Raw genomic sequence first — 15,461 nt, 5'->3', positions numbered from 1 at the left:
AGCAGATCACACCATCATTCCCACTACATTTATATATGGAATTTGCATAATAGCGGTTATTAATTACATGGATAAAAGATGGAAATCCTTAAAACTGGACCTCAATCCCCCCAATTTTTAGCACTGCATGTAACGAATGCTAAAACAGACACAAATGGGATATTTTCCACTTCATTGTGGAGGGATGTAGAAGAAAAGGAATAACAATCGAGAAGTGTTTTAATGCTTATTATTAAATATGCATTAAATGTACTTAATATTGTACAATATCTGACAGCAAAATGTTACGAAGACACAACCACATTTCCACGACTATGTTACGAGTCCGTTAAGCTGGACAGTTGTATTCCTGTATTCCTCAGAAGAATAATACTGAAACATACAAAGGGAAATCTTCCTGTAGAAATGCAGGAGAAACCCGATGACGCTTGAAGGATTTTTACAGTCCCATTACGGTCGGTCATCAAACCAACGTCTCATAGCAGTCCTGCTACCTGCTGATCCCTAATCTCTTCTGGAAGGCATCACCATCTCCCCTCGTAGCTTGCTGTGAAAATATTCAAGTATATTTAAATTCAACTCTTTACTAAAAGATCACCAGAATGATTCAGACATGACAGGCGGTCTACCTTGTTGATGTCTTTGTGTCGTTCCTTGCTGACAATCTCTTCTAAAACTTCCCCTTCTCCTCTTATAAGCCTGTGTGAAAATTCAACATGGGTAGCAGGTTGACATTTAAGAAATGAAATCAGAAAAATAGAAATAGTGCTATATAGGATTTAACAAACCTGGTGCGCCCTGTTTCAGGGTCAAGGACTCGACGGATGACGCTTTGCCTGGCCTCGTATTCTTCTTTTGTCATAGGTCTCTTAGTGTTAAAACTGTCTTTCTGTTCATCAGTCATATCTACAGTAAGGTGGAAACATCACTTTTGGTTATATTTCTCTTTATACATATATGAAGAGCTCAGATGCAAAAGCCACGTAAATTCCATCAAAAATGAGATGAGATTAACCCGATGCTTTCGGCATGTATTATATACACATTTACAAGAAAACAGGCTTTTGAACTCCTCAATATATTCTACTAAAGAAATCTTATAATTCAATTATTTTTACTAAAACAAAACTGTGAGAGGAGTTGAAGTGTGCACAGACGTACCAGGCCCATGCACATTTGCTTCTTCATACTGCCACGTCTGCAGGTATGTTGGAGGTTTTGGAAGAGGAACAGGATTTTTCTCTGCTAACTTATTTTGCTCCTTCTTTAGTTTTTTCTCTTTCTTTCTCTTTTTCTTTTCACGCTTTAGTTTCTTCTTGGCTTCTTTGAGCTTCTTTTTTTTCTTTTTGGCATCTTTACTACTGGATGAGGAACTGGAGCTTGATGATGAACTCCGACTCCTTTTTTGCTTCTTTTTCTTCTTTTTGGTTCCTTTAGTACCGGATGAGGACCTGGAGCTTGAAGAAGAAGAAGATGATGATGATGATGAACTCCTACTCCTTTTCAGCTTCTTCCTCTTCTTTTCTGTGACCTCTCTGTGGCTGGATGAGGAGCATGATGATGATGATGATGAAGGGCTTCTTTTTGTCTTGTCTGATTTGAGATAAGAAGTTGGGTGAATAATAAAACACACTTTAGATGAAGTAATGTACACACATTTTAAGCTTAAGGTATTTGGGGTTTAGAATATATTTTACTTCATATTCTTTATATTTTTTAAAGAAAATTTTATTTAGTGCAAATGTGAATGAGCTTCAACAGAAATGTCTATAAAGCATCACTTTATTATGTCTTTCAAAACCCTTTTTAGTGGTAGCAATAATTGTATATGCAATAAAGTAAAATCTTACCAGAGTTTCGTTTTTTCTGAGCACTTCGAGAAGCTCTACTGGAGCTCGAGGATTTTCTCTCGTCTCTGCTTTTAGATCTGTCATCTCTCCTACCAGATTCGCTCCGACCCATGACTGATCATCTATTTGCAAATCAGCCACAAACGATATTTTTATTTGTGCTTTACAAGAAGATCTTTAACATCGGAAAAACGCCGTGAGAAAGCAACCTACAGTTACAGTGAAGACTTCCGGTGTTGTGAGAGAAACAGGACCCCAAAGCGATCCTATTGGCTGAGACTTCTTCTTCTTTGGTGTTTTATGGCAGCTGCATTACTGCCATCTTCCGTTCTAACTTTGACTTGCACTATATTCTCTTATCCAGTTCAGTTTCTTTTAAGTAGTCGAATAAATACTTACTACCTTGTCGCTTTTCCGCACACTCTAAAATACTCCTGTACTTTGTTACCATCGGTTTGTAACTTAAGCATCATTTTACGCCTTTCTTGATTAAATTGTCTGACATTATAGTACCGCGAGAGCGCAGCGTTCAAAGCGCTCTCGCGGTACGTGATGTCAAACACTTATCCGTCTGCGCAACTCCGCATGAAGTTCTTAAAGACTGTCTTTTTCAGTGCCTGATAAAAAACAATAATAATTATTTTATTATTAGTGCAAATTATGTATTTTAAATTTCTTGTTAATTACCATACTTATATATACACACCAAATAAAAAAGTATATAATTAAAGCTGCAGATTGGCTTTGTGTTATTGAGCTTACGTATTAGGTTGGAGTAGCCAAGTCAGGCAAATGTCCATCTCTCCTTAAAGTAATAGTTCACCAACAAAAATAAATAAATAAAATAAGCCCATATTTGTATTCACCCTCATGTCATCCTAGGTGTATTTATGACATTCTCCTTTCAGCCAAAAACAGTGTTTTATATTAAATAATATCCTGACTCAGCTTTATAATGGCATTGGATAGTGCCCCACTTTTTAAAGCTCCAAAAACATTTATCCATCCATCAATAACTAGTCCATAGAGTCATTAAATGTCTGCTTAAGTAAAGAATGTAATTTATCTGATCATTTTGTTGCTATTGCCAAGCACATGTAAGAACAAAAAGGTTTATATTTATAAAAGGTAAGTTAACAGTAGATATTTCACATTTAGGAATTCTGTAACACTGGTGGAACAGACAGGCAAAGACAGTGAATCCAAATACAGACATTTATTGACAAAACACAAAACAAAGCAGGCAAAAACAGAAACGAAAAATTCCTTATGGGCACAGAACAAAGGGCAGGGCACCAAACAGTTACACCAACAAGAACTGACAACATACAACTGAGACACACAGCTATAAATACACAGGGGACAAATCATAAACAGGGGAACCAATGAGCAAACAGAACTACAAACAGACTACAAAACGGCAGACCAGAGTTTCAAAATAAGAGACATGACTGGGGAAATACAGAACAAGATCACGACAGATACACTTTTTACTTTTTGAACTAGTAAAACAAAACAGAAGCATTTTTTCACTTAAAAACTTATACATTTTAATGTGAAGCATTTCTTCAGTTTTAATATATTACTAGTAATTTATTGATTTAACAGCAGCAAGTGTGCAAATAAATGACGATTTACATATGCCATAGTATGTAATAAAAAAAAAACATTTTTTTGCTTTAGCCCAAACCTGTCAGCTCATCTTACGTTTTAATACACACTTTTTTTTTTTACACATTTCTGCATGCGTCTAACCACTGCTCCATTATAACCACATTTTGCAACTCCAGAGGTCAAACGAGCAATAAATAAAATACAGAGGTAACGTGTTGTTTAAGCTACAGACCCCTTTTTTTATGGGGACGGACTACGGTAACAGCAGATTTTCTAAATAAAATACATGATAAATAATAGCAATAGTTTTTGGATCAGTTATCTTTAAAGATAACTCAAAGTCATTGACCAATACTGAGGACGTGGTCACCCCATATTCTAACCCTGTTGATGCAAAAGGCAAACATGTTTGTTTCACTACCCTTACAAAAAACAAAAATAAATCGCAAAGCAAAGCATCTCCTGACATAAAAACAGAAACGTAATAAGTGAGCTGTAACTGTAGAAATCGTAATGCAAAATATACACCAAATGTTATGACTGTAATAAAGTAATCATTTTAGGTTGGAGATATATGAATGGAAAAGCACATTCATTTCATCAAATCTAAAAATATTTGCAATAAAACTATTTATTTTGAAAAAGTGTAAATGGAGGAGTCGTCATCTAAAATGAGTTGAGAATAAGGTCATCATGAGGTCGCAGCCATTCGAACCCGCTGAGAGGGCGAAAAAATTGTATTTTTTGCAGCCTTGATTGTATTTTTCATCAACATTGCCACGGTCATGGGTCCAACACCGCCTGGAACTGGAGTAATGTAACTGGCCTTCTTTTTAACACCTGTAGAGACACATTAAAAGTATTATAGACACTTATAGTATAGTATCAAACACCTAATAACCAAAACCAGCGTGTACGTCAAGCAAATGAAACAGAATAGCAATATATTTACTCCAATTCGTTTTATATTAATGCCGGTAAATAAGATGAAGACTGCAAATGTCAAGCAGGTGTTTAATAACTTTCATGACTAGTGTCCACTGGAGTGTTTTCCTGCAGACGGCATATGTTTTCACTCATTTGAGCGGTTTTAAGCATTTAGTGGCACTTCTGGTTTTCAGTGGCTTATGCCACTGTTTTTAGTGGCTCGTCTAGAGGCACTTCCACTTACATTACATCGTTTCATTTTTCAGAATGACAATTACCTGAAACACCAGACACTCAAAAAGGAAACACAAAAAATAATTTTGTGTTACAATAAAATTAACATATAGCAGCAGTACACGCAAGTCACTCTCAGAGCTGTAATGATCAGTGATTGTCAGTGCCACATGCCACCGGAGACAGCGGCGCGTGCCACCGGAGACAGCGGCGCGTGCCACCGGAGACAGCGGCGCGTGCCACCGGAGACAGCGGCGCGTGCCACCGGAAGTGCCACTAAACGTAGTGGCATGTGCCAGTGGCTTCTGTGCATAAGATGCCATGTCACTTCACTGTAATGATCAGTGATTGTCAGTGCCACATGCCTCAATCCAACAGACATAAGCCATGACACAGCGGCATGGCGCACCGGACACAGCGGCATGGCGCACCGGACACAGCGGCATGGCGCACCAGAAGTGCCACTTAACGGAGTGGCACGTGCCAGAGCCCACAGCCACGTTTAAAAGTTTCGGTGGGCACAAGGCCTTAGTGGTTGTTCCTTACCTTCAAAGTCCACATCACCAACAAGTTTATCTTTGCCAGTCAAGGGGTCAAATATTCTGTTGATCCCAACATCTATGACAGCGGCACCCTCCTTTATCATATCAGCAGTGATGAGGTTGGGAATACCTGCAGCAGAATCAATCATACAGAGGAATCAGTGCATGTGTCATACTACAGTACAAATAATACAACAAATAACCTCTCAAACAATTAACCATGACCTATTAAAAGAGCATCAATTTAAAAGAAATCAGTACCTGCAGCAGCAACAACAATGTCAGCGATCTTGGTGTGTTGACAGAGTTGTTCTTTAGGAGTGTAACGGTGAGAGATGGTTACTGTAGCATCACCTAAAAAACAAAGATGGGACATAAGGAAATTGACCAGAGGTTTATTAATCCATAAGTGCACACGTGTAAAACGATTTTGGACAAATAGGATGTTATTGACATCTTATTTGTCCGACGCAGCGCTTCTCGCTCGGTGTGCGACCTCCGGTGACAGATGCTTTGCCAAAAGAACTACGCAATAGATGGTGTGAATAATTCAAACTAATATTTTAATCGATTGAAGCCTGAACTCAAGCTCACCTCCTGGCCTTTCGTGCCGTCCATCCGTATGAAGGAGCATTGCGATGGGCATCCCCACATTCTTAGAGCGCCCGGCCACCACCACGTTCTTGCCAAGTGTCGGTATACCTGACGAAAAAGACAGATTTAGTGAACCTGACAAGCACTTACACGCCACAAAGCTTTAAGTCAGTCTACACCGGAGGGGTTGAAGCTGCATACCATCTGATAATATTCATTAAAACACAAGACTGTTAATGTTACCAACGTAAAATGGGCAAGTAGCTACATATCCAACTTAAGAACATTTCTTCACAGTCTTGTGTGGTTTAGTCATCATGCAAAATTATCAACTTTCACAATCGACGAGTCAGTGGATAGTTTAAACAAAGCTCTTTATTAATATCTACCAATTTCTGATTCAAAAGATTTGGGCTCATCATTTGTACGGGTGCAGAGCAAACCAATGCTTAGTTCATCTTTACGCATATTAAATCATTCATAAATGGACATGCAATGTTAGTGGGTTTTGTACCTGTACGTTTTATAATCTCCCAAACTCCCCACGGGGTGGCAGGTAACACGGTTGACTGATCCAGGCACATGCGACCAACATTCACCACATGGAAACCATCAACATCTTTCCCTGGACATACGGCATTACATACAAGCCGCTCATCTATGTGATCTGCATATGAGAGAGAATCATGTCAGGGAGTCTGCCTGCAGTATAACATTAAACTTGGGTGGGTGCCCACATTTTCTCCCTGATTAAGTTTTCTGGATCAAGATCATTCTTCCCTGATACGTCAAGCCACTATCATATGACCATTACACTAGCAAAACTGAAGTGGATGATACTCATTTGTTTATAACAACCAGATTTAAAAACAACCTCCTTGAAAGAGATTTGTGACAGACGACGAGAAAGTCGCTGGTGATCTGAATGAGGGGTCAAGCGTGTTACTCTATAGATCATTTCCTTAACCATAAATGCTATTTTAAGGGTGTGAAGAGAGCCAGAAAACACAGATGTTTATATCTAAACTTGATGTAAAAAGGCACATCCGGCACATTCCCACCGATATTGATCCTCTTTTAACGTACCAGGAAGGGGAAGTTGTACCAGAAGACCATCTACTCTGTTGTCCGAGTTTAGTTTGTTGATCAGTTCAACCAATTCCTCTTCACAAACACTTGAAGGCTTCAAGATGGTCTCACTACTGATACCTATAGAGCAAGAGAGAAAGAGAAAGACCAGAACGTAATATTAACAATTTTGATGTGGAAGAACTAAAATATATCGCTGAGCCCTAGTCAGTGCATTATAGTACTACAACACCAAAGCCAACAGAATAGATTCAGATCATGTTTGCAGTAAAATGATCACTTAAAGTGCATTAAAAAAATCTTGCTTCTTCATTGCATGCACCATTCGGTCAAATTACAGCTGACACATTTTATATAATGACTGAATCTGAGACAGATGATAATGAGGTGTGTTTTCATACCGACTTCAGCTGCGGCGCGAGTCTTGTTAAGTACATAAGAGTGACTGGCTGGATCGTCGCCAACTAACACTACACTCAGATGAGGCCGTCGGTTACCAGCAGCGACCCACTCGTCCACATCATCACGTACTTCGTTACGGATCTGACGAGCCAACTTGCGGCCCGAGATGACCACAGCATCTGGTCTAAAATGTAAAAAGTCTGGTGGTTAAAACTTGAATAAATGTGTGACTGCATATAAAATCCAGGCAAAAGTCTCATAATCTAATGATGAGATTTGGAGCATCAAAGTTTGATTTTTAATCATTGACATGACGACCTTCATGGCGAATGAAGCATTAAGCGCGAGTTATTTACATGTTAAGTCAATGCAAAGACACTATAGACATCTTGCGGCGCAAATGACACGATTCACATGAATTGGTACTACATGACTCTGCTTCTTAGGTTCAATTGTTTCCTATAGAAGCGGCGCGCTTTTCAAAAACGCCAGCACCTGGCAGGTTTTTTCTCCGCTAAGCGCCAGCATGCAGCGTTTTTTCCGCACTCCAGAGTTTAAAAATGTTCAACTTTGGGTGTAAAGGGGGTCCCACACCGCCCGCGCAGCTTAGCGTCGCGTCTAGGACAACTCGGAGGTATCGTAAACCGGAAGTGCACATTAAATAGCGCGAGCTTCGTCAGATAGCGTCTACTTCAAAATGCAAAATATACGTTAGCAGCCAATGTTAATCGTTAATGATTTGGGACAAATACGATGTTATATAATGTTAAACTATGTGAGTGGCGCGACAGGGATTTGAGCAACTTCCTGAGTCGTAGCTGGGCGGCGCGGACAGGCGTCACCTGTCGCCGCCGGTGTGCGTATACTCATAGAAAACAATGTGTTTGAGTTTTTTAGAACGGCGCAGTGCTGAGCTGCGCGGCTGGTGTGCGACCCCCTTTATGCTAGGCTCGTCAATGTCACGTCTCACTCCGCCGTCCAATCACAGTGGAGGAGGGGCGGGAAAAATATCACAACAACCAACCGGCGTATCGTTCCACGACTGATAAACAAAGCAGAAGTATCATTGCAACCAAAGCGTTCACCTATAAAATCTGGCAAGCGCCTACAGTTGGCATCCACCTGCCGTTTTTAGTTGCGTTATCTCTTTGGTGTGCACACCCCCTTACTGTAGATCTTGCGCAATGCGCATATCATAATTATTTTTTATTTTACTAATTTATTAAGTTTTCTATTTTGTTATGTATATACACACACATGTATGCATGCAAGCAGTCCAGTTCCAGTAAACCACAACAAATGAGTGCGTGTTCACACTTGGCAAACAAAGCGGATTCTGATCCTGATTAGGAAATAAACGAGGCATTCAGGTTTCTGCACAGTCTATAGATTTATCTAACTTCATGTCTGTTCAATTTGGACACCGAGTCATGCACTAACATTACATGCATCCTTATTTAACCCACCCAATCCAAATTATCAGTGAGTAACCAGAGACTCACACCCTCTAACTTAACCGGGTGTGTCAGACGAGACGTGTATCCCAGGCAGCACCACATTACTGATGACGTAAAGCACACTTTTGACTGAAAACCGGCATATGCTGAATTAAAGCGATCAAGTACAAAAACACTTAAGTTTCAGACAGTGAAATGACAAGCAGCGGACACCTCGTGGTGAAATCTGATGCCTGCCGCGTGTAAGCAGTCTGACCGATTACATCAGCCGCGAAGCGTCCGTAGCCGGGGGCGCGCTTTTCTGTCAAAGTGGACACTGTATGTTACATAATAAGTAAAACACTGACATAAGCAAACCTCTGTACATTTGCGTGTTAGTTTAATAAGGAAACTATACGTGTATAATTAAGATTTAAACGGGTTTACTTTAAGAGGCTTTACAATCCATTGCTTATGACAACCGGAACCGACATGCGGCGAGACTCAATGGTGTGGTATAGTGGGATAACGTTATATGAAAAGTCATGAAATAAGCCAGTGTTTATATAATCTACAAACGAGAAAACAGTGTCATCGGTCACACAACACTTACCTTGAAGCCGACACATGAAAACTACACGACTGACGGTGAGAATACCGACAGAGTTTCTGCAGCGCGCGGAGAGTGGCCATTGTTGTGTGATATAAATAAAACAAATGTATAAAACTAAAGCTAAGCCGGGCAAATACAACTGGAAACAGAGCCGCAGAAAATACTACACATAGAGGAGTACATTAACATCTGGTGGGAGTTTAACCCCAATGCCCCCGTGAGTGAATGTCTACGTCACTACATGGGCGGGTCCACATACGCCTCGTTATTTTATTTGCCTCTTAAATATATTATAACTGATGTTAATGCTGTTATGTTTTATTTTATATATGTATTTTGCATTTACTATTTGAGTTGCATTTATTATTTGAGTTTTGTTTGCATTTAAAATATTAATAATTTAACCCCAATGCCCCCGTGAGTGAATGCTTACGTCACTACATGGGAGGTATCACCTACCCCCCGTTATTTTATTTGCCTCTTACATATATTATCACTGTTGTTATGTTTTATTTTATGTATTTCGCGTTTATTATTTGAGTTGCATTTATTATTTGATTTATGTTAGCATGCCCCCGTGAGTGAATGATTTACGTCACTATATGGGAGGTTCCTCATACGCCCCGTTATTTTATTTGCCTCATAAATATATTATCACTGCTGACATGTTTCATTTTATAACTGTATTTTGCATTTATTATGTGAGTTGCATTTTTTATTTGAGTTATTCGCATTTAAAACATTAGCACCACTGGTTCGATCATCGCGCATGCGCAGTTTACAACATGCGTTACTGGCTGCCAGCCAGGCAGATGGAGCATTAATCTATTATACACTTTAACTAAAAACTGCATAGTAATTGTAGTTTTAATTACCAAACAATAACCAATCCGTATGGATGGTACCCAGTCTCCACGCAACCAATCATTTTTCCGGCTTGTTTTATTTTGTCGTCCGCGCGCTCACTGGCAGCCAATCGCAGACACTTCCTGAGTCTGCACCAACTACGTCCTCAATTTTATTTTTCAGGCTGCAAAATCTCTAACTTCGATAACACTTCTTATTAATGTTTACGGCCTTTCAGAGTTAATTGTACCCCGGATTGACAATTCGTATCGCCTTCGAGCTCTTTTTGGAGAAAAGAACCGGAGATGAGTTTCTTATTGTAAGTATTTTGGCCGAGCCAACTGTTCTTTGCGCTTAACTTCTCGTCACAATCGTTAATCGAGTTGTGTTACTAACTAACAGTAAGTTTTTGATAGCAACGTTTATAAAAATGGGAATTCACAAAGATTAAATCTATCAGAAATCATTTGATGGTTCGGATGAACTGAGCTAACACACCATTTCCGGTTGACATGTCTGTTCCTGAGTTCAGTAAATGTAAACACATCTCATGTATCCTATCTAGTGCACTCGATCCTCAACAAGCCTTTACTTTAATAAGGACGATTTAACTTTGTTTTGAATATTTGAATATTTATTATAACCAAAGTCATGACGCACTGTATCAAGTGTATAAGTCAAGCTATTAAATGGCCATGTGGACGTTTAACACTTTAACTACATGTAGTTTTGCTGCATTAAAAATAAACACTTAATATTTAAGTATAATATTTTATGCAAATTTAACTATATAACTTCTGGTAGACTTATAGTCAATATGTTGATATTATCTTTCAGTGGAAGTCGTTCATCAAAGACATTCAAGCCAAAGAAGAACATCCCAGAAGGATCTCACCAGTATGAGCTCCTCAAACATGCCGAGGCGACGCTGGGAAGCGGAAATCTCCGGGCTGCTGTGATGTTACCGGATGGAGAGGACCTCAACGAATGGATCGCTGTCAATAGTGAGTTTGTGTGGAGGGGATGCTTTTATATCAGAAGAATAAGTTGCTCATTTTCATTGATTTTCTTTTTTCAGCCGTGGACTTTTTCAACCAGATCAATATGCTGTATGGCACAATCACTGAATTCTGCACAGAAGTCAGCTGTTCTGTTATGTCTGCAGGCCCCAGGTAAATAAACATCCTGCCACCGGTTTCACAGACGAGGCTTGGGCCTAAAACACATGCTTGAGCCGTCTCAAATAAAAATAACTTGCAGATCTTAAAATATGCCAGTACCATTAATTTATCTCAAGATACACACCAGTAACGTCTTTTTCTAAGGTGTATTTAGCAAGCCTTGTCTGTGAAACTAGGCCTTAATGTTTCATTTGTACTTGCTGTGCTTGATCTTAAGATGGTAGTTTAAGCAGTGACATGTTGCATAAAGCCAGTTTCAGTTCCTATTGGGGTAAGTTTGAGTTTAGTTTTAGCAAATACTCTTGTGTGCTCAAGAAGGTGGATTGGTTTAAATTGGTGTTCATCGCTATGATGACTTACTCTACATGGCTTACCTGTTCGGAGTAGGTTTAATTCTGGGAATCGCAAACTCAAACTGGACCAATTGGCTGTCAGCAAAGTGATTGAAAATTTCACAGTTAACCCTTTTGTGGTTGGAAAAACACAATATGTATATACACAATCATACGCTTTATTATAATATGCATGCAAGGACAATAAAGACCACATTGCAGTTACCAATTTAAACATTGTTTATAAATGAATATATTTCATTTTAATCTGCTGCTGAGGGCTTATCCTAGTCTATTTTTTTGTTTCAAGGTGCACAAAAGTTCTGTTTTTGTTAGGTTTGTTTGTAAAAACGACTTAAATTTCCTACAAAACAAAAGCCGGAATTATACTAGGGATGTCCGCGTACACGCCCTGTTCGCATGACGTCATTTTCGTCATCAGGAGGGTCCGCAGCCGTCCGCGCACGGCCCAAAATTTGAGACCGTGCAGACAGTCCGCGTACGACGAGAAAATATTGAAACAGGACACTCCACTACAAACAATTACACAAAGGCAATAGTCAGCATTTACACACACATTATTGTTTTTTTCTTTTATTTTCACTTATTTGAAGAACAGAAACCTGTGGAGCATTTTTGTCACCATAATGTTTGATGTCTGTTTTTGTTTTTATTGTTTTTTGCTCTATACTTTGTTTGCAATGGTGGGTCGGCCACATTTCTTCACCTATCCAAATTTTTTTAATGTTATGTAAATGTCGCGAATCAGTGTGGCCTTGATGGAGTAATAATTTGAATAAGAAATAATTTGTATTGCGTTTACGAACCGAATGTGGCCATCCGCGTGTGGCCGTGGGGAGTGTACATAAAAAAAGCTGCGCGGACGCGTGCGCACGCGACCTGGACGTGAACACGGAAAAAAGTATTCCCCGGCCTTAAGGCCTAGTGCTGGATTAATCTAAACCCTGTCCGGGAAACCGCTCCTTAGAATGCAGGTTACATCTAAGTATTATAAAGTAGGTTTTTCAAATCATAAGTTTTTTTTTTTGGTTATCTTTTACGTGTCGTTTTTCCTCATGAGAGTTTGAAAATGTACTGTAAAACCTTAATCACCTTTTTCTAAAGCAAACAGTGTTGTTTTGTTTGGTTAATATTGTTTAAAACTTCTCATATTTGCACGTATGAAGGAATATGGGCACCTACATTTATCCGTGGTAACGCTATTGACTGTTCACACCAGTGACCCGAGTCAAGACCAAGACCAGAGATCGAGTCGGGTCAAGACTGAGTCCACGTCCAGCTTTATCTGGACTCGGTCTCGACACTGATCTTTGGTCTTGACTCTGACTCAACACTTGATCTCTGGTCTTCGACTTGGCTCTGACTCAACACTTAATCTCTGGTCTTGGTCTTTACTTGGACACAACACTTGATCTCTGGTCTTGGTCATGACTCTGTCTCGAGACTGTGTCCCTGGTCTTGGTCTTGACTCTGACTCGACCCTTGATCTCTGGTCTTGGTCTTGACTCTGACTCGACCCTTGATTTCTGGTCTTGGTCTTGACTGTGACTCGACACTTGATCTCTGGTCTTGACTCTGGCTTGACACTTGATCTCTGGCCTTCATCTCGACTCTGACTGGACACTTGATCCCTGGTCTTGACTCTGACTCGATACTTGATTCCTGGTCTGTACTCGGACACAACACCTGATCTCTGGTCTTTACTCTGTCTCGAGATTTTGTCCCTAGTCTTGGTGTTGACTCTAACTCGACCCTTGATCTCTGGTCTTGGTGTTGACTCTGACTCGACACTTGATCTCTGGTCTTGGTCTTGACTCTGACTCCACACTTGATCTCTGGTCTTGACTCTGGCTCGACACTTGATCTCTGGCCTTCGTCTCGACTCTGACTCGATACTTGATCCCTGGTCTTTACTTGGACACAACACCTGATCTCTGGTCTTGCCTCTGACTCGATACTTGATCCCTGGTCTTTACTTGGACACGACACCTGATCTCTGGTCTTGACTCTAACTTGACACTTAATCTTTGGTCATCGTCTTGACTCATACTTGAGACTTTGTCCCTGGTCTTGGTCTTGACTCGGACTTGACCCTTGATCTCTGGTCTTGACTCAGGCTTGAGTTGGACTCGACTTCATCACCGCCTCAAACGTCAGCCTCTGATGTGCACGAGCAAGAGGAGTAATCAGAGATTTCTGGTTTAAACCGGAGTTAAACCAGCGTCATGAGACAGATTATCTCAAATTTACCCAGGTTGTATGTCAGGTTTGGCAACTCGAAAATTGCTGAACAACTCGCTTTGTGCAACAGGCTCACACAGTTTTGACTTTTTAAAGTTACTTTATTAACAACCAACTTTTAGTTAGGATTTTTAGAGAGTAAATGTAAACATAATCTGAATGTAGGTATACTGTCACTTTGTATAATCTATTTCTTGCCTCTATACATCTATATAGGTATGAATATCACTGGGCAGATGGCACCAACATCAAAAAACCCATCAAGTGTTCTGCGCCCAAGTACATTGACTACCTGATGACCTGGGTTCAGGATCAGTTGGATGATGAAACCCTGTTTCCATCTAAGATTGGTTGGTTTGAGTAACTTAATCACACATGCTCAGTCTTTTAAAGATCCTTTACATTTTTCTAGTGCCATACCTTATATAAGATGCTTCTCTTTCCAGGTGTTCCTTTCCCAAAGAACTTCATGTCAGTGGCTAAGACTATCCTGAAACGTCTCTTCAGGGTGTACGCTCACATTTACCACCAGCATTTTGACTCGGTCATGCAACTTCAGGAGGAAGCCCATCTGAACACCTCCTTCAAGCATTTCATCTTCTTCGTGCAGGTAAGGACGTAGACCATTTCAGACCTCGGCACATAAGATGATAGTTTTCTTACATCTATGACTCTTTTTAGGAGTTCAATCTCATTGATCGCAGAGAGCTGGCACCTCTGCAGGACCTTATTGAGAAACTGGGCAGCAAGGACAGATAGACCCTGATACTATCATCATCATCATCATCAATCACTCTTTCTGCAGTCTGAGCACTCCTGAAGGCCCTTTCCTTCATTTTGTCACCTGTCCGTTCTTTCAAATCTGCATTGCTGTTTGTGCACACTGATTGTCGTTCCAACATCGCAGCTGTGCTTCTTGAAGGGTCGTCCTGAAAACTTGCTGTATGTGTAAAAAGTATTTTTACTTGGTTTCGATTTCTTTCAGTATTACACTGTAAGCCTTTTTAGCTCTATGGATGTACTGGGATAAGAAACCCAGTATTAGAATTTAGTTTTTTTTTAAGTGAAACTAAAACCAGCATTTTTATTCAAACATGTATTCACATTTTTGTAGTGTTGAGAGGATAAAACCTATATGGGGACTGTTTTTACAATATTGCATTTTATTTTGTTTTATGTTTTTTTATTTGTTTCATTCAAATTTTAAGAGAAATGCTTGTATTTTATGTTGTTACTGTCTCTGTGTGATTGTAATTCACAAAACCTGTTTTAGGATTTCAAAGAAGTCATCGGTTATCTTATAGGTACATTTACATTTATCCAAAGCGACTTACAAATGTGAGAACGTTTAACATTTTGCCTTAAGAGCCAGCAATAAATAAAATGATGGTAAATTATGTTTTGACAAAATTATGTATTTACAGTATGCCTACATTTCATAAATAAACTAGATATTTAGCCTGAACTCAAAACATTTGATTCTTTTTTCTTTTGTCTCTTGTCCCTGTTTTACAGATTAAGTATTGAATTTTCATAGCT

At 39.6% G+C, this 15,461-nt stretch overlaps 3 protein-coding genes across 3 annotated transcripts; 1 reads left to right on the top strand and 2 right to left on the bottom strand.

Moving 5' to 3' along the window:
• Window positions 1-201: 201 nt before the first annotated feature.
• arl6ip4 (ADP-ribosylation factor-like 6 interacting protein 4) lies at window positions 202-2,104 on the bottom strand. The gene is made up of 5 exons (XM_065284065.2): window positions 1,851-2,104; window positions 1,162-1,593; window positions 789-906; window positions 630-699; window positions 202-547 (listed from the first exon to the last, which is right to left on the bottom strand). The coding sequence occupies exons 1-5, from the start codon at window positions 1,960-1,962 to the stop codon at window positions 491-493; spliced, it is 789 nt and encodes a 262-aa protein (XP_065140137.1). The 5' UTR covers window positions 1,963-2,104; the 3' UTR covers window positions 202-490.
• Window positions 2,105-3,051: 947 nt separating this feature from the next.
• On the bottom strand, window positions 3,052-9,508 carry mthfd2 (methylenetetrahydrofolate dehydrogenase (NADP+ dependent) 2, methenyltetrahydrofolate cyclohydrolase). The gene is made up of 8 exons (XM_065284064.2): window positions 9,302-9,508; window positions 7,252-7,436; window positions 6,848-6,970; window positions 6,276-6,428; window positions 5,762-5,869; window positions 5,429-5,521; window positions 5,172-5,297; window positions 3,052-4,304 (listed from the first exon to the last, which is right to left on the bottom strand). Exons 1-8 carry the CDS (start codon window positions 9,379-9,381, stop codon window positions 4,156-4,158), a joined length of 1,017 nt encoding a protein of 338 aa, XP_065140136.1. The 5' UTR covers window positions 9,382-9,508; the 3' UTR covers window positions 3,052-4,155.
• A 609-nt stretch (window positions 9,509-10,117) lies between these two features.
• On the top strand, window positions 10,118-15,394 carry mob1a (MOB kinase activator 1A). Its single transcript, XM_065284063.2, has 6 exons — window positions 10,118-10,466; window positions 10,985-11,151; window positions 11,226-11,319; window positions 14,139-14,272; window positions 14,369-14,532; window positions 14,604-15,394. Exons 1-6 carry the CDS (start codon window positions 10,453-10,455, stop codon window positions 14,679-14,681), a joined length of 651 nt encoding a protein of 216 aa, XP_065140135.1. The 5' UTR covers window positions 10,118-10,452; the 3' UTR covers window positions 14,682-15,394.
• Window positions 15,395-15,461: the final 67 nt, after the last annotated feature.

This window comes from Paramisgurnus dabryanus, chromosome 5, assembly GCF_030506205.2.
Source record: "Paramisgurnus dabryanus chromosome 5, PD_genome_1.1, whole genome shotgun sequence".
Taxonomy (NCBI): domain Eukaryota; kingdom Metazoa; phylum Chordata; class Actinopteri; order Cypriniformes; family Cobitidae; genus Paramisgurnus; species Paramisgurnus dabryanus.
This window is presented reverse-complemented; position numbering and strand designations above follow the sequence as displayed.

Bases quoted from the DNA above. Each gene is read 5' to 3' on its own strand.
- mob1a (XM_065284063.2), top strand. The intron at 11,152-11,225 runs GTGAGTTTGTGT...TTCTTTTTTCAG, and splicing joins CGAATGGATCGCTGTCAATA to CCGTGGACTTTTTCAACCAG. The intron at 14,533-14,603 runs GTAAGGACGTAG...GACTCTTTTTAG, and splicing joins ATTTCATCTTCTTCGTGCAG to GAGTTCAATCTCATTGATCG.
- mthfd2 (XM_065284064.2), bottom strand. From the start codon at position 9,381: ATGGCCACTCTCCGCGCGCTGCAGAAACTCTGTCGGTATTCTCACCGT. The intron at 6,429-6,847 runs GTACGTTAAAAG...TCTCATATGCAG, and splicing joins GGTACAACTTCCCCTTCCTG to ATCACATAGATGAGCGGCTT. The intron at 4,305-5,171 runs GTAAGGAACAAC...GTGTCTCTACAG, and splicing joins TGGTGATGTGGACTTTGAAG to GTGTTAAAAAGAAGGCCAGT.
- arl6ip4 (XM_065284065.2), bottom strand. From the start codon at position 1,962: ATGGGTCGGAGCGAATCTGGTAGGAGAGATGACAGATCTAAAAGCAGA. The intron at 907-1,161 runs GTACGTCTGTGC...ACCTTACTGTAG, and splicing joins AGCAAATGTGCATGGGCCTG to ATATGACTGATGAACAGAAA. The intron at 700-788 runs GTTTGTTAAATC...ATTTTCACACAG, and splicing joins CCTGAAACAGGGCGCACCAG to GCTTATAAGAGGAGAAGGGG.